At 44.3% G+C, this 20589-nt stretch overlaps 1 protein-coding gene across 2 annotated transcripts in view; it reads left to right on the forward strand.

Annotated features, from left to right (window-relative positions):
• The window catches only part of MDGA2 (MAM domain containing glycosylphosphatidylinositol anchor 2), a 241464-nt gene that overhangs the window by 159987 nt on the left and 60888 nt on the right, over positions 1-20589 (forward strand). For both annotated transcript variants that reach the window (XM_075192161.1, XM_075192162.1), the window contains exon 7: positions 13391-13660. In XM_075192161.1, coding sequence (XP_075048262.1) covers positions 13391-13660 — 270 coding nt within the window. The remainder of the gene's footprint in view (positions 1-13390; positions 13661-20589) is intronic.

A 20589-nucleotide genomic window follows, 5' to 3' on the forward strand; every position in this document is an offset into this window, starting at 1 on the left:
ATCCTGAGCAATACTGTGTTCCTCCGTCAAAGCTTCTATTTTGACTCACAGAATTAGGCACAGAAGATAAAAAAGAGGGGTAGAGAGAGAGAGAGAGACTTATAGACTTGATGATTGGATCCTCCATTGATCAGGAGCTATTGACCATCGCTGGCATCATTCATTTTTGCTTCTCCAGCCTTAGAGTCTGGAGAACTTTATAACCATATGGACTATATTTGTTATCCATACCGACGAATGGGCAATTCGTTACAGTTTCCCTAACACCATGCTGCTAATCCTCCTCTCCTTCATCACTGTGCCATGCTACTCCTCCCCTCTCCTTCATCACTGTGCCATGCTACTCCTCCCCTCTCCTTCATCACTGTGCCATGCTACTCCTCCCCTCTCCTTCATCACTGTGCCATGCTACTCCTCCCCTCTCCATCACTGTGCCATGCTACTCCTCCCCTCTCCATCACTGTGCCATGTTACTCCTCCCCTCTCCATCACTGTGCCATGCTACTCCTCCCCTCTCCTTCATCACTGTGCCATGCTACTCCTCCCCTCTCCTTCATCACTGTGCCATGCTACTCCTCCCCTCTCCTTCATCACTGTGCCATGCTACTCCTCCCACTCCTTCATCACTGTGCCATGCTACTCCTCCCCTCTCCTTCATCACTGTGCCATGCTACTCCTCCCCTCTCCTTCATCACTGTGCCATGCTACTCCTCCCCTCTCCTTCATCACTGTGCCATGCTACTCCTCCCCTCTCCTTCATCACTGTGCCATGCTACTCCTCCCCTCTCCTTCATCACTGTGCCATGCTACTCCTCCCCTCTCCTTCATCACTGTGCCATGCTACTCCTCCCCTCTCCTTCATCACTGTGCCATGCTACTCCTCCCCTCTCCTTCATCACTGTGCCATGCTACTCCTCCCCTCTCCTTCATCACTGTGCCATGCTACTCCTCCCCTCTCCTTCATCACTGTGCCATGCTACTCCTCCCCTCTCATCACTGTGCCATGCTACTCCTCCCCTCTCCTTCATCACTGTGCCATGCTACTCCTCCCCTCTCCTTCATCACTGTGCCATGCTACTCCTCCCCTCTCCTTCATCACTGTGCCATGCTACTCCTCCCCTCTCCTTCATCACTGTCCCATGCTACTCCTCCCCTCTCCTTCATCACTGTGCCATGCTACTCCTCCCCTCTCCTTCATCACTGTGCCATGCTACTCCTCCCCTCTCCTTCATCACTGTCCATGCTACTCCTCCACTCTCCTTCATCACTGTGCCATGCTACTCCTCCCCTCTCCTTCATCACTGTGCCATGCTACTCCTCCCCTCTCCTTCATCACTGTGCCATGCTACTCCATCCCCTCTCCTTCATCACTGTGCCATGCTACTCCTCCCCTCTCCTTCATCACTGTGCCATGCTACTCCTCCCCTCTCCTTCATCACTGTGCCATGCTACTCCTCCCCTCTCCTTCATCACTGTGCCATGCTACTCCTCCCCTCTCCTTCATCACTGTGCCATGCTACTCCTCCCCTCTCCTTCATCACTGTGCCATGCTACTCCTCCCCTCTCCTTCATCACTGTGCCATGCTACTCCTCCCCTCTCCTTCATCACTGTGCCATGCTACTCCTCCCCTCTCCTTCATCACTGTGCCATGCTACTCCTCCCCTCTCCTTCATCACTGTGCCATGCTACTCCTCCCCTCTCCTTCATCACTGTCCCATGCTACTCCTCCCCTCTCCTTCATCACTGTGCCATGCTACTCCTCCCCTCTCCTTCATCACTGTGCCATGCTACTCCTCCCCTCTCCTTCATCACTGTCCCATGCTACTCCTCCCCTCTCCTTCATCACTGTCCCATGCTACTCCTCCCCTCTCCTTCATCACTGTGCCATGCTACTCCTCCCCTCTCCTTCATCACTGTGCCACGCTACTCCTCCCCTCTCCTTCATCACTGTGCCATGCTACTCCTCCCCTCTCCTTCATCACTGTGCCATGCTACTCCTCCCCTCTCCTTCATCACTGTGCCATGCTACTCCTCCCCTCTCCTTCATCACTGTGCCATGCTACTCCTCCCCTCTCCTTCATCACTGTGCCATGCTACTCCTCCCCTCTCCTTCATCACTGTGCCATGCTACTCCTCCCCTCTCCTTCATCACTGTCCCATGCTACTCCTCCCCTCTCCTTCATCACTGTCCCATGCTACTCCTCCCCTCTCCTTCATCACTGTGCCATGCTACTCCTCCCCTCTCCTTCATCACTGTGCCATGCTACTCCTCCCCTCTCCTTCATCACTGTGCCATGCTACTCCTCCCCTCTCCTTCATCACTGTGCCATGCTACTCCTCCCCTCTCCTTCATCACTGTGCCATGCTACTCCTCCCCTCTCCTTCATCACTGTGCCATGCTACTCCTCCCCTCTCCTTCATCACTGTCCCATGCTACTCCTCCCCTCTCCTTCATCACTGTGCCATGCTACTCCTCCCCTCTCCTTCATCACTGTGCCATGCTACTCCTCCCCTCTCCTTCATCACTGTCCCATGCTACTCCTCCCCTCTCCTTCATCACTGTCCCATGCTACTCCTCCCCTCTCCTTCATCACTGTGCCATGCTACTCCTCCCCTCTCCTTCATCACTGTGCCACGCTACTCCTCCCCTCTCCTTCATCACTGTGCCATGCTACTCCTCCCCTCTCCTTCATCACTGTGCCATGCTACTCCTCCCCTCTCCTTCATCACTGTGCCATGCTACTCCTCCCCTCTCCTTCATCACTGTGCCATGCTACTCCTCCCCTCTCCTTCATCACTGTGCCATGCTACTCCTCCCCTCTCCTTCATCACTGTGCCATGCTACTCCTCCCCTCTCCTTCATCACTGTCCCATGCTACTCCTCCCCTCTCCTTCATCACTGTGCCATGCTACTCCTCCCCTCTCCTTCATCACTGTGCCATGCTACTCCTCCCCTCTCCTTCATCACTGTCCCATGCTACTCCTCCCCTCTCCTTCATCACTGTGCCATGCTACTCCTCCCCTCTCCTTCATCACTGTGCCATGCTACTCCTCCCCTCTCCTTCATCACTGTCCCATGCTACTCCTCCCCTCTCCTTCATCACTGTGCCATGCTACTCCTCCCCTCTCCTTCATCACTGTCCCATGCTACTCCTCCCCTCTCCTTCATCACTGTCCCATGCTACTCCTCCCCTCTCCTTCATCACTGTCCCATGCTACTCCTCCACTCTCCTTCATCACTGTGCCATGCTACTCCTCCCCTCTCCTTCATCACTGTGCCATGCTACTCCTCCACTCTCCTTCATCACTGTCCCATGCTACTCCTCCACTCTCCTTCATCACTGTGCCATGCTACTCCTCCCCTCTCCTTCATCACTGTCCCATGCTACTCCTCCCCTCTCCTTCATCACTGTGCCATGCTACTCCTCCCCTCTCCTTCATCACTGTGCCATGCTGCTACTCTCCTCTCCTTCATCACTGTGCCATGCTACTCCTCCCCTCTCCTTCATCACTGTGCCATGCTACTCCTCCCCTCTCCTTCATCACTGTGCCATGCTACTACTCCTCCTCTCCTTCATCACTGTGCCATGCTACTCCTCCCCTCTCCTTCATCACTGTGCCATGCTACTCCTCCCCTCTCCTTCATCACTGTACCATGCTACTCCTCCCCTCTCCTTCATCACTGTGCCATGCTACTCCTCCCCTCTCCTTCATCACTGTCCCATGCTACGCCTCCCCTCTCCTTCATCACTGTGCCATGCTACTCCTCCCCTCTCCTTCATCACTGTGCCATGCTACTCCTCCCCTCTCCTTCATCACTGTGCCATGCTACTCCTCCCCTCTCCTTCATCACTGTCCCATGCTACGCCTCCCCTCTCCTTCATCACTGTGCCATGCTACTCCTCCCCTCTCCTTCATCACTGTCCCATGCTACGCCTCCCCTCTCCTTCATCACTGTGCCATGCTACTCCTTCCCTCTCCTTCATCACTGTGTCATGCTACTCCTCCCCTCTCCTTCATCACTGTGCCATGCTACGCCTCCCCTCTCCTTCATCACTGTGCCATGCTACGCCTCCCCTCTCCTTCATCACTGTGCCATGCTACTCCTCCCCTCTCCTTCATCACTGTGCCATGCTACTCCTCCCCACTCCTTCATCACTGTGCCATGCTACTCCTCCCCTCTCCTTCATCACTGTGCCATGCTACTCCTCCCCTCTCCTTCATCACTGTGCCATGCTACTCCTCCCCTCTCCTTCATCACTGTCCCATGCTACTCCTCCCCTCTCCTTCATCACTGTGCCATGCTACGCCTCCCCTCTCCTTCATCACTGTGCCATGCTACTCCTCCCCTCTCCTTCATCACTGTGCCATGCTACTCCTCCCCTCTCCTTCATCACTGTGCCATGCTACTCCTTCCCTCTCCTTCATCACTGTGCCATGCTACTCCTCCCCTCTCCTTCATCACTGTGCCATGCTACTCCTTCCCTCTCCTTCATCACTGTGCCATGCTACTCCTCCCCTCTCCTTCATCACTGTGCCATGCTACTCCTCCCCTCTCCTTCATCACTGTGCCATGCTACTCCTCCCCTCTCCTTCATCACTGTGCCATGCTACTCCTCCCCTCTCCTTCATCACTGTGCCATGCTACTCCTCCCCTCTCCTTCATCACTGTGCCATGCTACGCCTCCCCTCTCCTTCATCACTGTGCCATGCTACTCCTCCCCTCTCCTTCATCACTGTGCCATGCTACTCCTTCCCTCTCCTTCATCACTGTCCCACGCTACTCCTCCCCTCTCCTTCATCACTGTGCCATGCTACTCCTCCCCTCTCCTTCATCACTGTGCCATGCTACTCCTCCCCCCTCCTTCATCACTGTGCCATGCTACTCCTCCCCTCTCCTTCATCACTGTGCCATGCTACTCCTCCCCTCTCCTTCATCACTGTGCCATGCTACTCCTCCCCTCTCCTTCATCACTGTCCCATGCTACTCCTCCCCTCTCCTTCATCACTGTCCCATGCTACTCCTCCCCTCTCCTTCATCACTGTCCCATGCTACTCCTCCCCTCTCCTTCATCACTGTCCCATGCTACTCCTCCCCTCTCCTTCATCACTGTCCCATGCTACTCCTCCCCTCTCCTTCATCACTGTCCCATGCTACTCCTCCCCTCTCCTTCATCACTGTGCCATGCTACTCTCCCCTCTCCTTCATCACTGTGCCATGCTACTCCTCCCCTCTCCTTCATCACTGTGCCATGCTACTCCTCCCCTCTCCTTCATCACTGTGCCATGCTACTCCTCCCCTCTCCTTCATCACTGTGCCATGCTACTCCTCCCCTCTCCTTCATCACTGTGCCATGCTACTCCATCCCTCTCCTTCATCACTGTGCCATGCTACTCCTCCCCTCTCCATCACTGTGCCACGCTACTCCTCCCCTCTCCTTCATCACTGTGTCATGCTACTCCTCCCCTCTCCTTAATCACTGTGCCATGCTACTCCATCCCTCTCCTTCATCACTGTGCCATGCTACTCCTCCCCTCTCCTTCATCACTGTGCCATGCTACTCCTCCCCTCTCCTTCATCACTGTGCCATGCTACTCCTCCCCTCTCCTTCATCACTGTGCCATGCTACTCCTCCCCTCTCCTTCATCACTGTGCCATGCTACTCCTCCCCTCTCCTTCATCACTGTGCCATGCTACTCCTCCCCTCTCCTTCATCACTGTGCCATGCTACTCCTCCCCTCTCCTTCATCACTGTGCCATGCTACTCTATCCCTCTCCTTCATCACTGTGCCATGCTACTCCTCCCTCTCCTTCATCACTGTGCCATGCTACTCCTCCCCTCTCCTTCATCACTGTGGCATGCTACTCCTCCCCTCTCCTTCATCACTGTGCCATGCTACTCCTCCCTCTCCTTCATCACTGTGCCATGCTACTCCTCCCCTCTCCTTCATCACTGTGCCATGCTATTCCATCCCTCTCCTTCATCACTGTGCATGCTACTCCTCCCCTCTCCTTCATCACTGTGCCATGCTACTCCTCCCTCTCCTCATTACTGTGCCATGCTACTCCTCCCTCTCCTTCATCACTGTGCCATGCTACTCCTCCCCTCTCCTTCATCACTGTGCCATGCTACTCCTCCCTCTCCCTTCATCACTGTGCCACGCTACTCCTCCCCTCTCCTTCATCACTGTGCCATGCTACTCCTCCCCTCTCCTTCATCACTGTGCCACGCTACTCCTCCCCTCTCCTTCATCACTGTGCCATGCTACTCCTCCCTCTCCTTCATCACTGTGCCATGCTACTCCTCCCCTCTCCTTCATCACTGTGCCATGCTACTCCATCCCTCTCCTTCATCACTGTGCCATGCTACTCCTCCCCTCTCCTTCATCACTGTGCCATGCTTCTCCCCCCCACCCACCTCTCCGTCATCACTCAGTGTCCTTTTCCCCTCCCCCCACCCCTCCTTCCCCCCTCCTTCCCTCCTTCATCACTCGGTGCTTTTTTCTCCAACCCCCCCCCCCCTTGTTCATCACTCTGTCCCTTTCTGTTTCCCTCCCCTTGCCTCTGTTCCTTTACTTACATTGTATCGGCTTCTTTCATGTCTTATCTTCTCTTCTGTCTTCTGTCTTCTGTCTTGGTCCTTTCTGCGCCGCTCCTCACTAAATGTTGGGCATGACGTGATGATGTCAAACCCGTCATTCAGTGCGAACGGAGCAGAAAGGAAGGAAGAGGAACGCAGACACCGGCGATCACGTGATGTGAGTATTTGTTTTTTGTTTTTTTAAATACCATGCTCCTCCTACAAACGAAGGGGCGGATCCACCCCCTTCCACACACACCCCTCGAAAAAATATAATAAAGTAAAAAAAAAAAAAGAAAAATGTGAACAGTTAAAAGAAAAAGGTCGGCAGTGAGGCCCCCTGGCAGGTCCAGGCCCGGGTAATTAGTACCCCATCCCCCCCCCCCCCCACAGTCTCAGCGGCCCTGCTTATACTGCAGAACAGTTTGCTGTAATTCTGCTTTATTTTGCTATTATAGCTCTTTGTGCATTTCTCACCTCTACTGGTAAGAGCAACTCTTATCAGTAGCGGTGAGAAACTTCTACCTTGTTGGGCTCTCCGACACTGAACCCCTTGATTCTAGTGTGTGGGAAGAGGTGGGTTTATTTTATTGACTAAATATATTATTTTGTTGGATTCTCTTTTGACTTGATTATTTTTACTTATGGTATTTACAGATAGATTGAGAGCAGGATAATAAATTGCATTTTGTAGCATTTAAAACAGCTCTCTTATACTTTCCATAACCAGATACTAAAAGAAGGCAGAAATTAAATCTTCTTGAAAAACTGTGATTACTATGGTTACCTAAAATAAGGTAGTACAAAATAATTGCATGCTGTATAAATCCAATTTTCCTTTGTAAAAAAAAAAAAAAATCAGGCAAAAGCACAAGTAATGTTACAATAAGCCGTCAGTATCACATAAAAACATAAACAGCCTCTATTATATTGCACTCTCAAAGACCCAATTGTAAGTATTTGTGCTGCTGTAATAAAATTAGCCAGTGCTTTATGTAAAGAGAAGATAATTTATAGTTTTGTATGTTCATATTAAAAAAAGTGGCTTTTTAGCTTTTGACCTAGTTTTTAGTGCTGCAAATATAATTTATTGCACTGAACATGCTTTATGTGTGCTATGGATATAGTTAGACATTGAAAATCTTTATATTATTCAGATTATGTCAACATTATCCTGGTCAATGCTTGTTGCCTACACAAAGTTGGGATATTAATTACATATTAAATGGGATATACTTGGGAAATTTAGATGCTAAGGATTTAGCAGACAGTAAACTGAATATCAGAGTTGAGCGTCAGACAGCTGCTGCAAGGGCTAAATAATCCTGAGAAGTTAAAAAAGGCGATAGATTTATGTGATGCAACTAAAGTTTTTCACTGTATAAACCAGTAATCACGCATAGGCAAACCGAGCGGGAGTTTCCTAGTGCCTGGAAACCCCCCTCCAAGCCTGGGGCACTGTATAATTGAGGTGGCTGGACCCTGCCCCCGGTTCACACGGCTCTGCTTGAAAAGGGACCTAACAGTAGTGCACGCAGCATTGCCCATGTATATTATAGGGATAGGAAGATTTGGAGAGCAGCCAAGCATAGTTTGATATTATAGCCACGCCCCCATGCATGCTGGTCACGCCCACTGGTGGCATGGTGTGGAAACCCCCCTCTACAATCCTGCGTTTGCCCCTGTCACGGTACATCTTACCTAATGGAAAGAATTGGATGCATGTCTAGAAGAAGTAAATAGGAAAACTTAAGTGTTCAGAGACAGGCAGCCTTATTAATATAATTCAGATAATGGATGGGTTATATTATAAAGACACCTTAATATGACCAATTTAATCCAAGTTTGATAAAAAAAATATTTGTTTAATGAACTTTAATACCAGGGGCCTGATTCATTAAGGAACTTAAATTAAGAAGTTTCTTATTTCAGTCTCCTGGACAAAGCATGTTACAATGCAAGGGGTGAAAATTAATTTTCTGTTTTGCACATAAGTTAAATACTGACTGTTTTTTTCATGTAGCACACAAATATCAACTTTAAATTTCAGTGTACAAATAAGCTATCAAGTATTTGTGGGCTACATGAAAAACAGACAGTATTAACTTATGTGCAAAACAGAAAACTAATTTAATCCCCTTGCATTGTAACATGGTTTTGTCCAGGAGACTTAAATAAGAAACTTCTTAATTTAAGTTCCTTAATGAATCAGGCCCCAGGTCTTTACATGTGACAAGGGGACACCCATGTTGACTGTATAAGAGGCGATTCTTCCCATGTTCACTGTATGAAAGACGATTCTTCTTTCAGTACAAGAAGGTTTTGCTCACAGCAATTGTAGTTAATTTACTGAACTCCTTTCAAGGTGGTGAATGTGTTAATTAGATTCAAAAGTGGATTGGAATCCTTTCTTACAAGATATATTTCTTTAGAAGTCAGGAGGATGGGAGGGAGGGAGAAAAGGGAAGAGAACACTCATGGATTGCTGTTTTCCACCAAAATGTCTTTATCCAAAGACAAAATAAACAACAGACAATATTTCCACACTTACTTTCCTGCAAAAAAAAAAAAAAACACAAAGAAAGAAAAAGAATGAGGTTAGAGACCTTTAAGAAAATAGAGTTGAATATAATGAAACATTTCCATCTCCTGTAAATAAGAATCGTACATAGTAGGATCAGCGCAACAGGGATTCTTAAGAAAAATATTCCTGTAGGCGTCAGTGATGTCACAACTAGGCTGTGGTGGTACATATAAAGGTACAGCACACATACTAATGGGAAAGAAAAATGTCAACTGGCAATCGTCCCATCCAGAATTCGGGCTACTCTCTGCTTCCCAATCTCAACTGAGTTTTTCAGTTGAGTAGGTATTGATGTGGTCATACAAAAATCCAAAATGTTTGGTGACCACACGCCCTAACTTGCACATGCATGACCCCTTTCCAATGAAACCACACCCTGCAAGCCATGTCCATTTCAGGGTCTGCCTATCAGGACTGTGTAACTACATTCGCTACAGTTGTGAGATATGAGCAAGTGTAATATAAGCATTGAAGAGACTCGGGAGTAACAAGTGTCTCTGGTCTGGCGCCCTCTACTGGCCGCGTGATGAAATAACTTGGATATATCATGGGGGCCGTGACATTGTGATCCAGGGACTTTGGTCATGGATCAATGGAGTAAAAAGGAAAATAAAGTTTATTGCAGCATCATACCCTGGGCATGATGACACGTTTTGCATTGAATCGCGTCATCAAGGCACAAACTACCCACTTTCCAAGAAAGATTAGCGGTATCTGGGTAGCTTACCTTACTTCAGGTGTCAAAAAAGCTCTTTTATTAGTTGTTAACTGGCTGTTGTCATTTTTCTAGAGAAGAATATTAGTTGTTTTTATCCAGTTCAATGCTCCCTTAAGAAAAAATGCCCCCCCCCCCCCCAATTCGCTCATTTTTTCCTTTATCAGCAAAACATCTCTCATGTGCAACATTTTGTTAAGCAGAGATAATATGACTGTAAAATGAAATAGATATTATGTGTCTCCAACATCTCAGGGCGATTTATATATTTTCAGCTCATTTTATGGAATTTTTATGTTCAAATGGTGCTTTTCCTAGTAATATAGTTCCTTGCCTTCCATTTCTCAGTTGTCATTGTAAACGGCATACATGATAATCCAGTGCTTTATTATTTTGTTATTTGGGTTCATCCAATGTCTGTGGATGGCACTGCCATTGTACCGTGCGTTATTGCCAAGACCACACAAACTTCCAGACATTAAGCCTTTTCAGACACATTAACCTAGGCTTGAACTTAAGTGCTGACATTTTTTTTTTTGTTCTGGAAAAGAAGATAAAGAAAGTCATTTTCAAATAGTCTGGAAGGCTTCTCCTGTCGTCTTAGAGGAGAGTATCATGCCAGACAGAGATTAATGACCTGCAAAGTGTGAGCTTTTTAAATTAATGTTACTTATTACAACTATGGCTTCAAGACAAAAGGAGGCATCAGCTGGTACACTACTACCCACTAATTGATTCGGGAAGTTTAGTTTCTAAGTATAAGCACTTTCCAGCATTCTCTGAAAGTATCAGAGCCAGACCCTGTGACAAATGGGAAGTACAGATAAGCCTTTGAGCTCTTGTTTGCAGTTACAAGTGAATTGCAGTGTTTGGTTTCAGATTCAATCTAGGCAATGGATGTTGGTGGTATGTTAGCAAACCTCTGGGCAGATCACAAATAAAAGTGTCTATTTAAACATGTAGATATACAGAGGCATGAAAAGACCGCAAGCTAAGTTGTCTGAGACGTTTCAATCATTTAAAAGAAAAGAAAAGCCAAATAATCCAAAATGTGCTAGATGTTTGTACCAATAATTCAGTATGAAACATTAATAATAAAGATAGGAGGCATTTCTCATACAAGGCACTTGTATGAATTATAATCACATCCTAAACGGCGCCTCTAAACAGGGCGTAGGCAGCCATTTTGGCGGGTGAGCCAATGTTCATAAGAATTCATGGGTTGTATAGAATTGATAGACTGAAACACTGGTGAATTAAAAAGTCCATGTTTCCTGCATGGTGCACAAACTGTGGGCAACCATTCAACGTAATAAGTTTTGGTGCTTCATCACCCACTCAAACACATTCTTTCATAATCACTGTTGTTAAACCTTCTTAAAAGGAAAACAGTTGGTGTTGCCGATAGCAACCAATCAGATTCTAGCTATTATTTATCTAGTGCGGTCTAGAAAATAACTAGAACCTGATTGGTTGCTATGGGCAATATCTCCACTTCGCTTTTTTAGAAGGTTTGATAAATCTAACCCTTTGTATAATACATGATAAGCATCAAACTCCAAATAGTAAACGGACAGGACTTTGGTGAAGGGGCATTGTTTAACCCATAGTTGCCTACGCTCTCAGAATGTCAGGGAGACTCTCGAGATTTCTGATAGCCCTTCCGGAGATGATATATACATGTATACAGTTGCTCACAGTTGATACTGACTGCAACAGACAGGCAGTAGGACAAACCTATGCAGTTAATGTACTTAAAATTATTATAGTACATATAAAAATGTAGATGGTAGTAAGCTTATATTGTGGTCAGAGAACAGGTTGCTCATATATATTTTTGTGCCTCCGCTCACTTTATAAATCTATATATAAGTAAGTTAACACAAAAAGGATGCAGCTCCAGTTATGACTTCTTTGCAGTTTAACGGTCACTGGAAGAACCTGCTGGGAGCCGCACTTACCATCTGGGCATGCTCAGTAGAGCGATGCAGGCGGCTGGAGACTGCCCCAATTCCTGTTTTCACTAGACCACAGGGGACACCACTGCCAAGATGGGAGACAGAGTGTAGCACTCCTTATTAACAGAAATGACAGAAGTGGAGTTCCCTTCAGTTAGGAGTCAATTAAAAACGTATTTGTGAAAGGCAAAATGTTCCTTTAAAAATCTTAATGTTTATAGTGGAAACAGAGCTTTTTGCAATGAACATTGCAAGAGGTGAAGTGTTCACTGCAATAAACTCTGCTCCACCTGTAATGCTCTGCAAGGATATTAACAAACTAATGAAACCGATTCGGTGGTCAAAGGGTATGTACAATTCTCTCGCCGCCTTTATTATACATATTTGCTGTTTTTTTCATATGCTATATAATGATGTCTAATGCAAATTTTGTTGCTAGTCTGTGCTTATATCTTTACACATTTAAAAGGGCACTTCAGGCAATTTTATGCTGGTACCCGAAAGTCGTAGTTATTCAACTGCATCTTTATCTATTTAAACCTCTCATCTTTACTATCTCATATTCGTATTTTGGGGTAGATTTATCAAACCTGCTAAAAAGGAAAAGTGGAGGTGTTGCCCATAGCAACCAGGTATTAGCTATCTTTTATCTAGTGCATTCTAGAAAATAATAGCTAGAATCTGGTTGCTATGGGCAACATCTCCACTTTTCCTTTTTAGCAAGTTTGATAAATCTACCTCACTGTTTTAATACACCTGATACACTTCAGGGGCCACGTGTGGCGGTCCTCTAACCTCCAATATTACCCTTGATTTCAGTAATAAAATAAAACAATACATTTAATCAAAGAAAGAGACACCTATCGGTGATAACATATCTGCAGGTATTTTAAACAAGTGTTACAAGCTGTAACAAACATATCTGACGATAAACAAGAATAGCTGGGATCTGCCGGTAAATGCTCAGAGAGCTGCATGTGGCCCTAGAACTGCCTGCTGCCCACCACTGCTGTAGAGCCACGTGTTTATAGCTTGTATTAGGGTGGAGACAATGTTGTAACAATAGCGATAGCAGTCTAAGGGGTATATTTACTAAACTGCGGTTTTGGAAAATGTGGAGATGTTGCCTATAGCAACCAATCAGATTCTAGTTATCATTTATTTAGTACATTCTACAAAATGACAGCTAGAATCTGGTTGGTTGCTATAGGCAACATCTCCACTTTTTCAAACTCGTCGTTTAGTAAATATTCTATATATACTATGTAGTATATATGCTTTAAACTGAAAACTTACTATGGCTTCATAATTAATTTTTCCAGGCTAATATATGGTTTGAAAAACAATGTGAATTAAATGACTGTATATGTAATTTAGACTGATGTTCCATATTGCTAATGATGTCATTAGCATTCTGCTCTGACGGGGGTGGAGCAGACACGGCGGTGGATAGGTCCTATCACCATTTTGCTATACAGCTAGATCTTTCTAGTTATGCCCCTGAGTGACGACCAAACCTCATGTTCCTCGTGTCTCTTTTATATTTTGCAGATCCACCTGCGGTCGAACCAACCTTCCAGGAGATAAGACAGGCCGAGCAAACCAGCGTCACATTGAACTGCAGAGTCCTGAGAGCGTACCCGACCCGGGTCCTCATGTATGAATGGCGGCTGGGGAATAAATTATTAGAAAAGGGACAGTTTGACTCTCAAGATTACACAGAGCTGACTGTGTACATCCAAACCAGAGAGAATTATGGCACGTACAATTGTAGTATAATCAACGAAGCCGGATCGGGACGATGCAGCTTCCTTGTAACAGGTGAGTTCAGAGTTTGACGGATTTCAGTCCTTGTGGTTTTTTTAATATTATACATTCCTCCGATTAGTGGTGGATCTATGGGGGTGCAGGATGACAGCTGTCATGTAGCTCTATCCCAAGAAGAGAGTGGAGGTGTTTTCTGCTAGTTTGGCGCATGCATAGGCCGCAAATGCTCAGAAAGATCCATGCTCTGCTGTTTTGAGAGCAAAGCGGAGGGCCCAGGAGGATAAATTGACATTGGGATAGCACGGTGGCTCAGTGGTTATCACTTCTGCCTCACAGCACTGGGGTCATGAGTTTGATTCCCGACCATGGCCTTATCTGTATGGAGTTTGTATGTTCTCACCGTGTTTGTGTGGGTTTCCTCCGGGTGCTCCGGTTTCCCCCCACACTCCAAAAACATACTGGTAGGTTAATTGGCTGCTATCAAAATTGACCCTAGTCTGTCTGTCTGTGTGTGTGTGTGTCTGTGTGTGTGTTTTAGGGAATTTAGACTGTAAGCACCAATGGGGCAGGGACTGATGTGAATGAGTTCTCTGTACAGCACTGCGGAATTAGTAGCGCTATATAAATAAATAGTGATGATAATTACCAGTCCAGGTAGACTATAGCACTTATCTCTGCTGCAACTCTTGCCATCTTTGGTGGGCATGCATGAGTCTTCTGTCTACAGGTGGTCCGCACAGTCCCCTCATCCTACCAACGTCATAAGCTCTCAACAGAGTAACACAAAAAACAATTTGCGCTAGTCATCTGAAACCTGAGGGCAAATTGGGTTTGGGCAGATTAGAACACAGCTTGGGTGGAAGAATCATAGGGTGCAGGGGGTAAATGTATTAAACTGCAGATTTTGCAAGTGGTCGATATTCGGCAACTTTGCAGGGGAAATTTAAAATGCCTATCATCATCATCATCATCATCATCAACAACAACATTTCTTCATCTAGCGCCAGCAAATTCAGTAGCACTTTACACTCACGATGTCTTTAAAGAGAAAACTTGCTTTTAAAGACATAACCGTTTTAAATGTCCCCTGCAAAGCCACCAAATATCGGCGACTTGCAAAATCCGCAGTTTAAATACATTTACCCCTAAGATTTAAAGGGTCAAATGTCAAAATGTCTGTTTTAAAACATCAGTAGGCCTTCGCTTATAATGCATGTTCAAGTCACAGCATCTAAACTTTCCTTACATGATAAAGAACTGAATATCTTAATCATAAAAAGTGTAGGGGAAGTGAGGCTAATGCCACAACAAGAACAGCGTGACAAATGATTTGAAATATAATTTTTATTACTAGTAGTAAAAGCTAAACTACAACTTCAGGAGGAAAAAAATACTACTGGAGACATTATCCTTCTCAGGTAATTGGATTTTTTTAGGGTCACTCTTAAATTATATCTAATATATAACATTATTTGGAGTCATTTGTTTCACTTGTAATTTGCGACGTAGCATGGAGACAGACTATCTGGAGGGATGTTTAGCATGATAAGCAATAAATTGAGAGCAATTAGGAGATAAATTGATGTTACATGTGGATAACAGCAGACACTGCTGAAATGTATTAGCTGTGTAAAGAAAATTAATGATAGGCTGTAGCCGCTGTGTTTAAAATGTTGGCGGGTAGAGCTGAGTGGTTACAATGCGTGGTTTGGCAAAGGTTTGGAAATATATCTATGGCTTTAAAATGAATGAACTTTTCTACCGGATGCTGATCTGCAAATTGTCCCGCAGATGATGCATTTTCTTGTTGTTGCTGTATATAGTTAGAAATTATATTTATTTATTAAAATTTGCTATTCTAGGCGAAATTAGTTTTTTAAATTGTTCCTTATATTTACTCTGTTTTTCTCTGTCCACTTCCTTTTAGTCATCTGCATCTCTGTGAGAGCTACAGACAGCATAATAGGCTGGGGTAGATTTGTCAAAGATTCTAAAAAGGAAAAGTGGAGGTGTTGCCCATAGCAACCAATCAGATTTTAGCAATCACTTATCTAGTACATTCTAGAATATTATAACTAGAGTCTGATTGGTTGCTAAGGGCAACACCTCCACTTTTCCTTTTAGAAGGTTCCATACATATAACCCAATGAGCGAAAGGTAAGTTTTGTTTTGTGTCAGAGTAAAAAGTGGGGACAACTTTCTTTGACAAATAATACTGCCTAGTTACTTACCCTTTAGGTTCTTCACAAGCCATTAAGTCCCCAAATAACACAGATTCAATCAACTTGAAAGGTGTAATTCCTAATGCTATAATTTCATATAGTATTAAATAAAAGCAATGTGTAGCAAAAAAAAAAACATTAAGAATTTAGATATCAGGTCTTATTGTACAGATGTTTAAAAATATTTCAGCAGTGTAACCATATATAAATCCACTAATAATCTCCTTAGTAACACAAGTCCCAGTTGCAGAGAGATAAATGAAAGGGCGATTAGAGAGATAAAAGTTCTGCAGTTGGTGAAGATAAAATCAGACAAAAAGTCTCATCTCAAATAACCATCATCCTAAACATCCCATTGCTCCAGCCGACTATAATTAACGACTGAATGCTAGTGCAAATGGCTCACGATCCAATCAGTGCTAGAGGGGAAGTATGCGCTTTTTATAAGGCTGTAGACATGTGACTTTCCTTGATCTTTGCTGATTGGCTCCTTTACATTCCATGCAGTTTTCTTCTGTTCTTTACTATATTTAATCTTTCATTCAGAAAAATTCATTACTGTGGATAAACCAGTCTAATTCAATATAAAAAAAAACCAAACGTCAGCATTTTCTTTTTTTTCTTCTGCTCTCATTTTTCCTGAAATACTAATATATAGTATAATAATATATATACTACATGAAAAAACAGTCAGTATTTAACTTATGTGCAAAACAGAATACTAATTTTCACCCCTTGCATTGTAACATGGTTTTGTCCAGGAGACTGAAATAAGAAGTTTCTTAAGTTAAGATCCTTAATGAATCAGCCCCAATATTCTAATATTCTATTGTTCCTAATTATATGGCGATAAGTAATAACCAAATGGATTTGTTCTTATATGTATCTGTATATAACTTTCGTTCATTTTATTGTTTGGTTTTAGCCGCAGCAGATGAAACCGGTGAAAAGTTTTGTGCAAATGGCCTAAGAGAAACCCCTGTTGAACAAACACTTTACACTTTAACGGTTGTGCAGATGCATTTAGAGAAGATGTGAGAGGTTCCTTTGGGTTCCTCCTGTGCCTGTATGCTTTGGAGGTCTCCGTAGACTGACGAGGGAAAGAGAGAGAGATGGGAATCTCTCTCTTTGCCTTCAGCATCACCACTTCCGAGCTGATCAAGCTGAGTGTGTTAGTCTCCTTGTCAGAAATCACACTAGCAGAGTGACGCTGCGGGCGTTTATCCCATGCAAAATAAGGACATGCTTTTTCTGAAGAAAGTCATTTTTTTCCCTTTGATCTTGAGTTTAATTCAGATTTTCGGAGTAACTGAAGGTTAAGCACAGCTATAAATACATTCTCATTATGCTAAGATAGTTCAGAGGAGATGGTTATTGTACTTTTTTTTGTAGATATTATGCTTATATGATGTAGAACAGCCAGCAAAGCCAATCGGTGGTAACCAGCTGTCAGCCAAAGGCATAAAAAAAAAATAGAATGTAGGAACTTTCATACAGAGGTGCGTTAGTCAGGACAATTTTCCTGCATAGATTTGACAGATTCCTCATATCACTACTGTGCTGTTTGGGGATCCTGCTCCTTTCACTATATAACCCTTTCTGCTTCCTTCTATTCCCCTTTTCACATGATGACACGTGCAGCCCTGTTCTCACTAACACAATGACACGTCACTGCCTCCCTTAAGATTACCACACTTCTTTCCTGGTATGCTCTGTGCCGCTCTAAGTAATCTGATATTATTGTCTAAATGAGGCTCTATTCCCATCCATGGGAACATATGGCAAAGCAGGAGATGAGGAATTTACTAAATGAAATCAAACATGCATTATAGGTGTCATCTATCTAATTGCTCTACTAATTGGTGGGCAAGCAATTAGCACCTCTGAGCAGTGGCCATTGGTTATTGTTAACCTTGCAGCACACTGCAGTGTGTCTGTGAGGGGCAGTGAGCTACAGCTGCTAAATAAAAACTTTATAAGAGTTCATCTTGCTAACCAGGAGCCTGATTCATTAAGGATCTTAAATTAAGAAGTTTCTTATTTCAGTCTCCTGGACAAAACCGTGTTACAATGAAAGGGAAGAAAATGAGTTTTCTGCTTTGCACATAAAGTAAATACTGACTGTTTTTTCATGTATCACACAAATACTTGATAGCTTATTTGTACACTGAAATTTAAAGTTGACATTTGTGTGCTACATAAAAAAACAGTCAGTGTCATGTGCAAGCTAATTTTTAGGCATAAATCTGCAAATATATGTTTGTGAATTACTTCCTAGAAATAGTGTGACATGGTTCTCTTAGAAGCTGTTAGATCAATGGGTTTTGTGTATGGTAAACTACCCAGAGGGGGCTGGTAGATAAGGGTAGTACCTTATACCATTTATGGCAGGACGCAAATGTGAAAGCCTTTTAAGGATATTTCTTGCAAGACAATGAAATCAAACATTTGATTGGGAGGCCCCAGACATGCCGACTGCAGAGACTGGGTTGTATGTTAATGACAGATTCAAGCTGAATAGGGTCACTGGAAAGGGGGCTGGGGGGTCCTGTAGCTGGGTTTTTAAACTATAGTGGAACTGTAAGTCTTGGTTCTCTCTGAGAGAGTCATTTGATTGAAGAGGTTCCATTTTTTCTGCTTTTCCCAGCACCAGAAACTTGATTCTAAGTGAGGTATCAATTCTGTGTTTTATCCTTTTTATTTTATAAGAAACAATTGCACTATATTTGTATGTCTTTCATTATCTTATTATCTTAAGCATTGTGGATGTATTTTCCATATTAAATTACACTTAATAAGTTCTAGTCTCTGTGTTCTTACGAATTCACGCGACAGTTTGGTCAAGACGCTACATAATTGAAACAAGGAGAACATTGAGGTTTTATGTGAACTCTGATAAAAAGTAAATTGTGTTAGATAAAGGTTAGGGAGAAACCGAAGGCTTCCTAAATAAGAGTGTCAGCTCTTGTCAGAAAAACCTTGGTGGTGGTATAATTAGTATCGCAAAGCTAGTGTGTGGCATAGATAGGGAAGGATTTAATCATTTTAAACAGACCAGGTGGTTGACCATTTGGTTAACCCTGTGTCACACCGGCATCACGTAGACTCAGGTGAGTGCTGTTCGTGACAGTCAGTATTTAACATATGTGCAAAACAGAATACTAATTTGCACCCCTTGCATTGTAACATGGTTTTGTCCAGGAAACTGAAATAAGAAGTTTCTCAAGTTAAGATCCTTAATGAATCAGGCCAAAGGTCTGCTGTCCAACTGCTGAAGCCCATTATAAAAATAGACTGGTTGTACTGAATAGGTAAATATAAAACAGGCTAACTCTATCTGCAGGCACACGTGAACACACTTGTATTTTGTATGATTATTATTTGTCGTGTAGTTGTTTAAGTTAAAAGCAAAAAAAAAGTGGATGATGTTGACAAGTGACATTGATGGACAAAGTCAGGTGTCAGAGCCAGGGTGAACTGATGTTGAAAAGATGGTTTTGATGCTGACAAGTGACTACAATGATTAGCAAAATTCAGTATCACTAAGGAGAGAAAGATGTAAACCGCGCTAACATTATAGCTAGAAAGTTCACACCGCTCAGCCACAACACTATAACCACTGACAAGTGAATGTGAATAGAATAACATTGATTATCTCGTTACAATGGCACCTGTCAAGGGGTGGGATATATTAGGCAGCAAGTTAACAGTCAGTTCTTGAAGTTGATGTGCTGGAAGTAGAAAAAATGGACAAGCATAAGGATCTGAGCGACTCTGACAAGGGTCAAATTGTGATGGCTAGACAACTGGGTCAGAGCATCTACAAACAGCAGGCCTTGTGGAGTGTTCCAGGTATGCAGTTGTTAGTACCTACCAAAAGTGGTCCTAGGTAGGATAACTGGTGAAACGGTGACAGGGTCATGGGTGCCCAAGTCTCATTGATGTGCGTGAGGAGAGAAGGCTAGTCTGTCTGGTCTAATCCCACAGAAGAGCCACTGTAGCACACATTTCTGAATAAGTTAATGCTAGCTATAATAGAGAGGTGTGAGAACACACAGTGCATCGCAGCTTGCTGTATATATGGCCGTGTAACTACAGACCGATCAGAGTGCCCGTGCTGACCCCTGTCCACCGCTGAACGCACCTACAATGGGCACGTGAACGCCAGAACTGGACAATGGAGCAATGGAAGAAGGTGGCCTGGTCTAATGAATCATATTATCTTTTACATCAAGTGGACGGACAGGTGCGTGTGCATCACTTACCTGGGTAAGAGAGTGCACCAGGATGCACTATGGGAAGTAGACAAGCCAGTGGAGGTAGTGTGATGCTCTGGACAATGTTCTGCTGGGAAACCTAGGCTCTTGCCATTCATGTGGATGTTACTTTGACACATACCACCTACTTAAATATTATTGCAGACCAAGTACACCCTTTCATGGCAACGGTATTCCCTGACGGCAGTGGTCTCTTTCAGCAGGATAATGCGCCATACCACACTGCAAAAATTGTTCAGCAATGGTTTGAGGAACATGACAAAGAGTTCAAGGTGTTGACTTGGCCTCCAAATTCCCCAGATCTCAATCCGATGGAGCAGCTTTGGGAAGTGCTGGAAAACAAATCAAAGCCATGGAGGCCCCACCTCGCAACTTACAGGACTTAAAGGATCTGCTGACTTAAAGGATCTGCTGTTAACATCCTGGTGCCAGATGCAACAGGACACCTTCAGAGGTCTTGAGGAGTCCATGCCAGGGATCAGAG

Source organism: Mixophyes fleayi, chromosome 12 (genome assembly GCF_038048845.1).
Source record: "Mixophyes fleayi isolate aMixFle1 chromosome 12, aMixFle1.hap1, whole genome shotgun sequence".
In the NCBI taxonomy this organism is placed as follows: Eukaryota; Metazoa; Chordata; class Amphibia; order Anura; family Limnodynastidae; genus Mixophyes; species Mixophyes fleayi.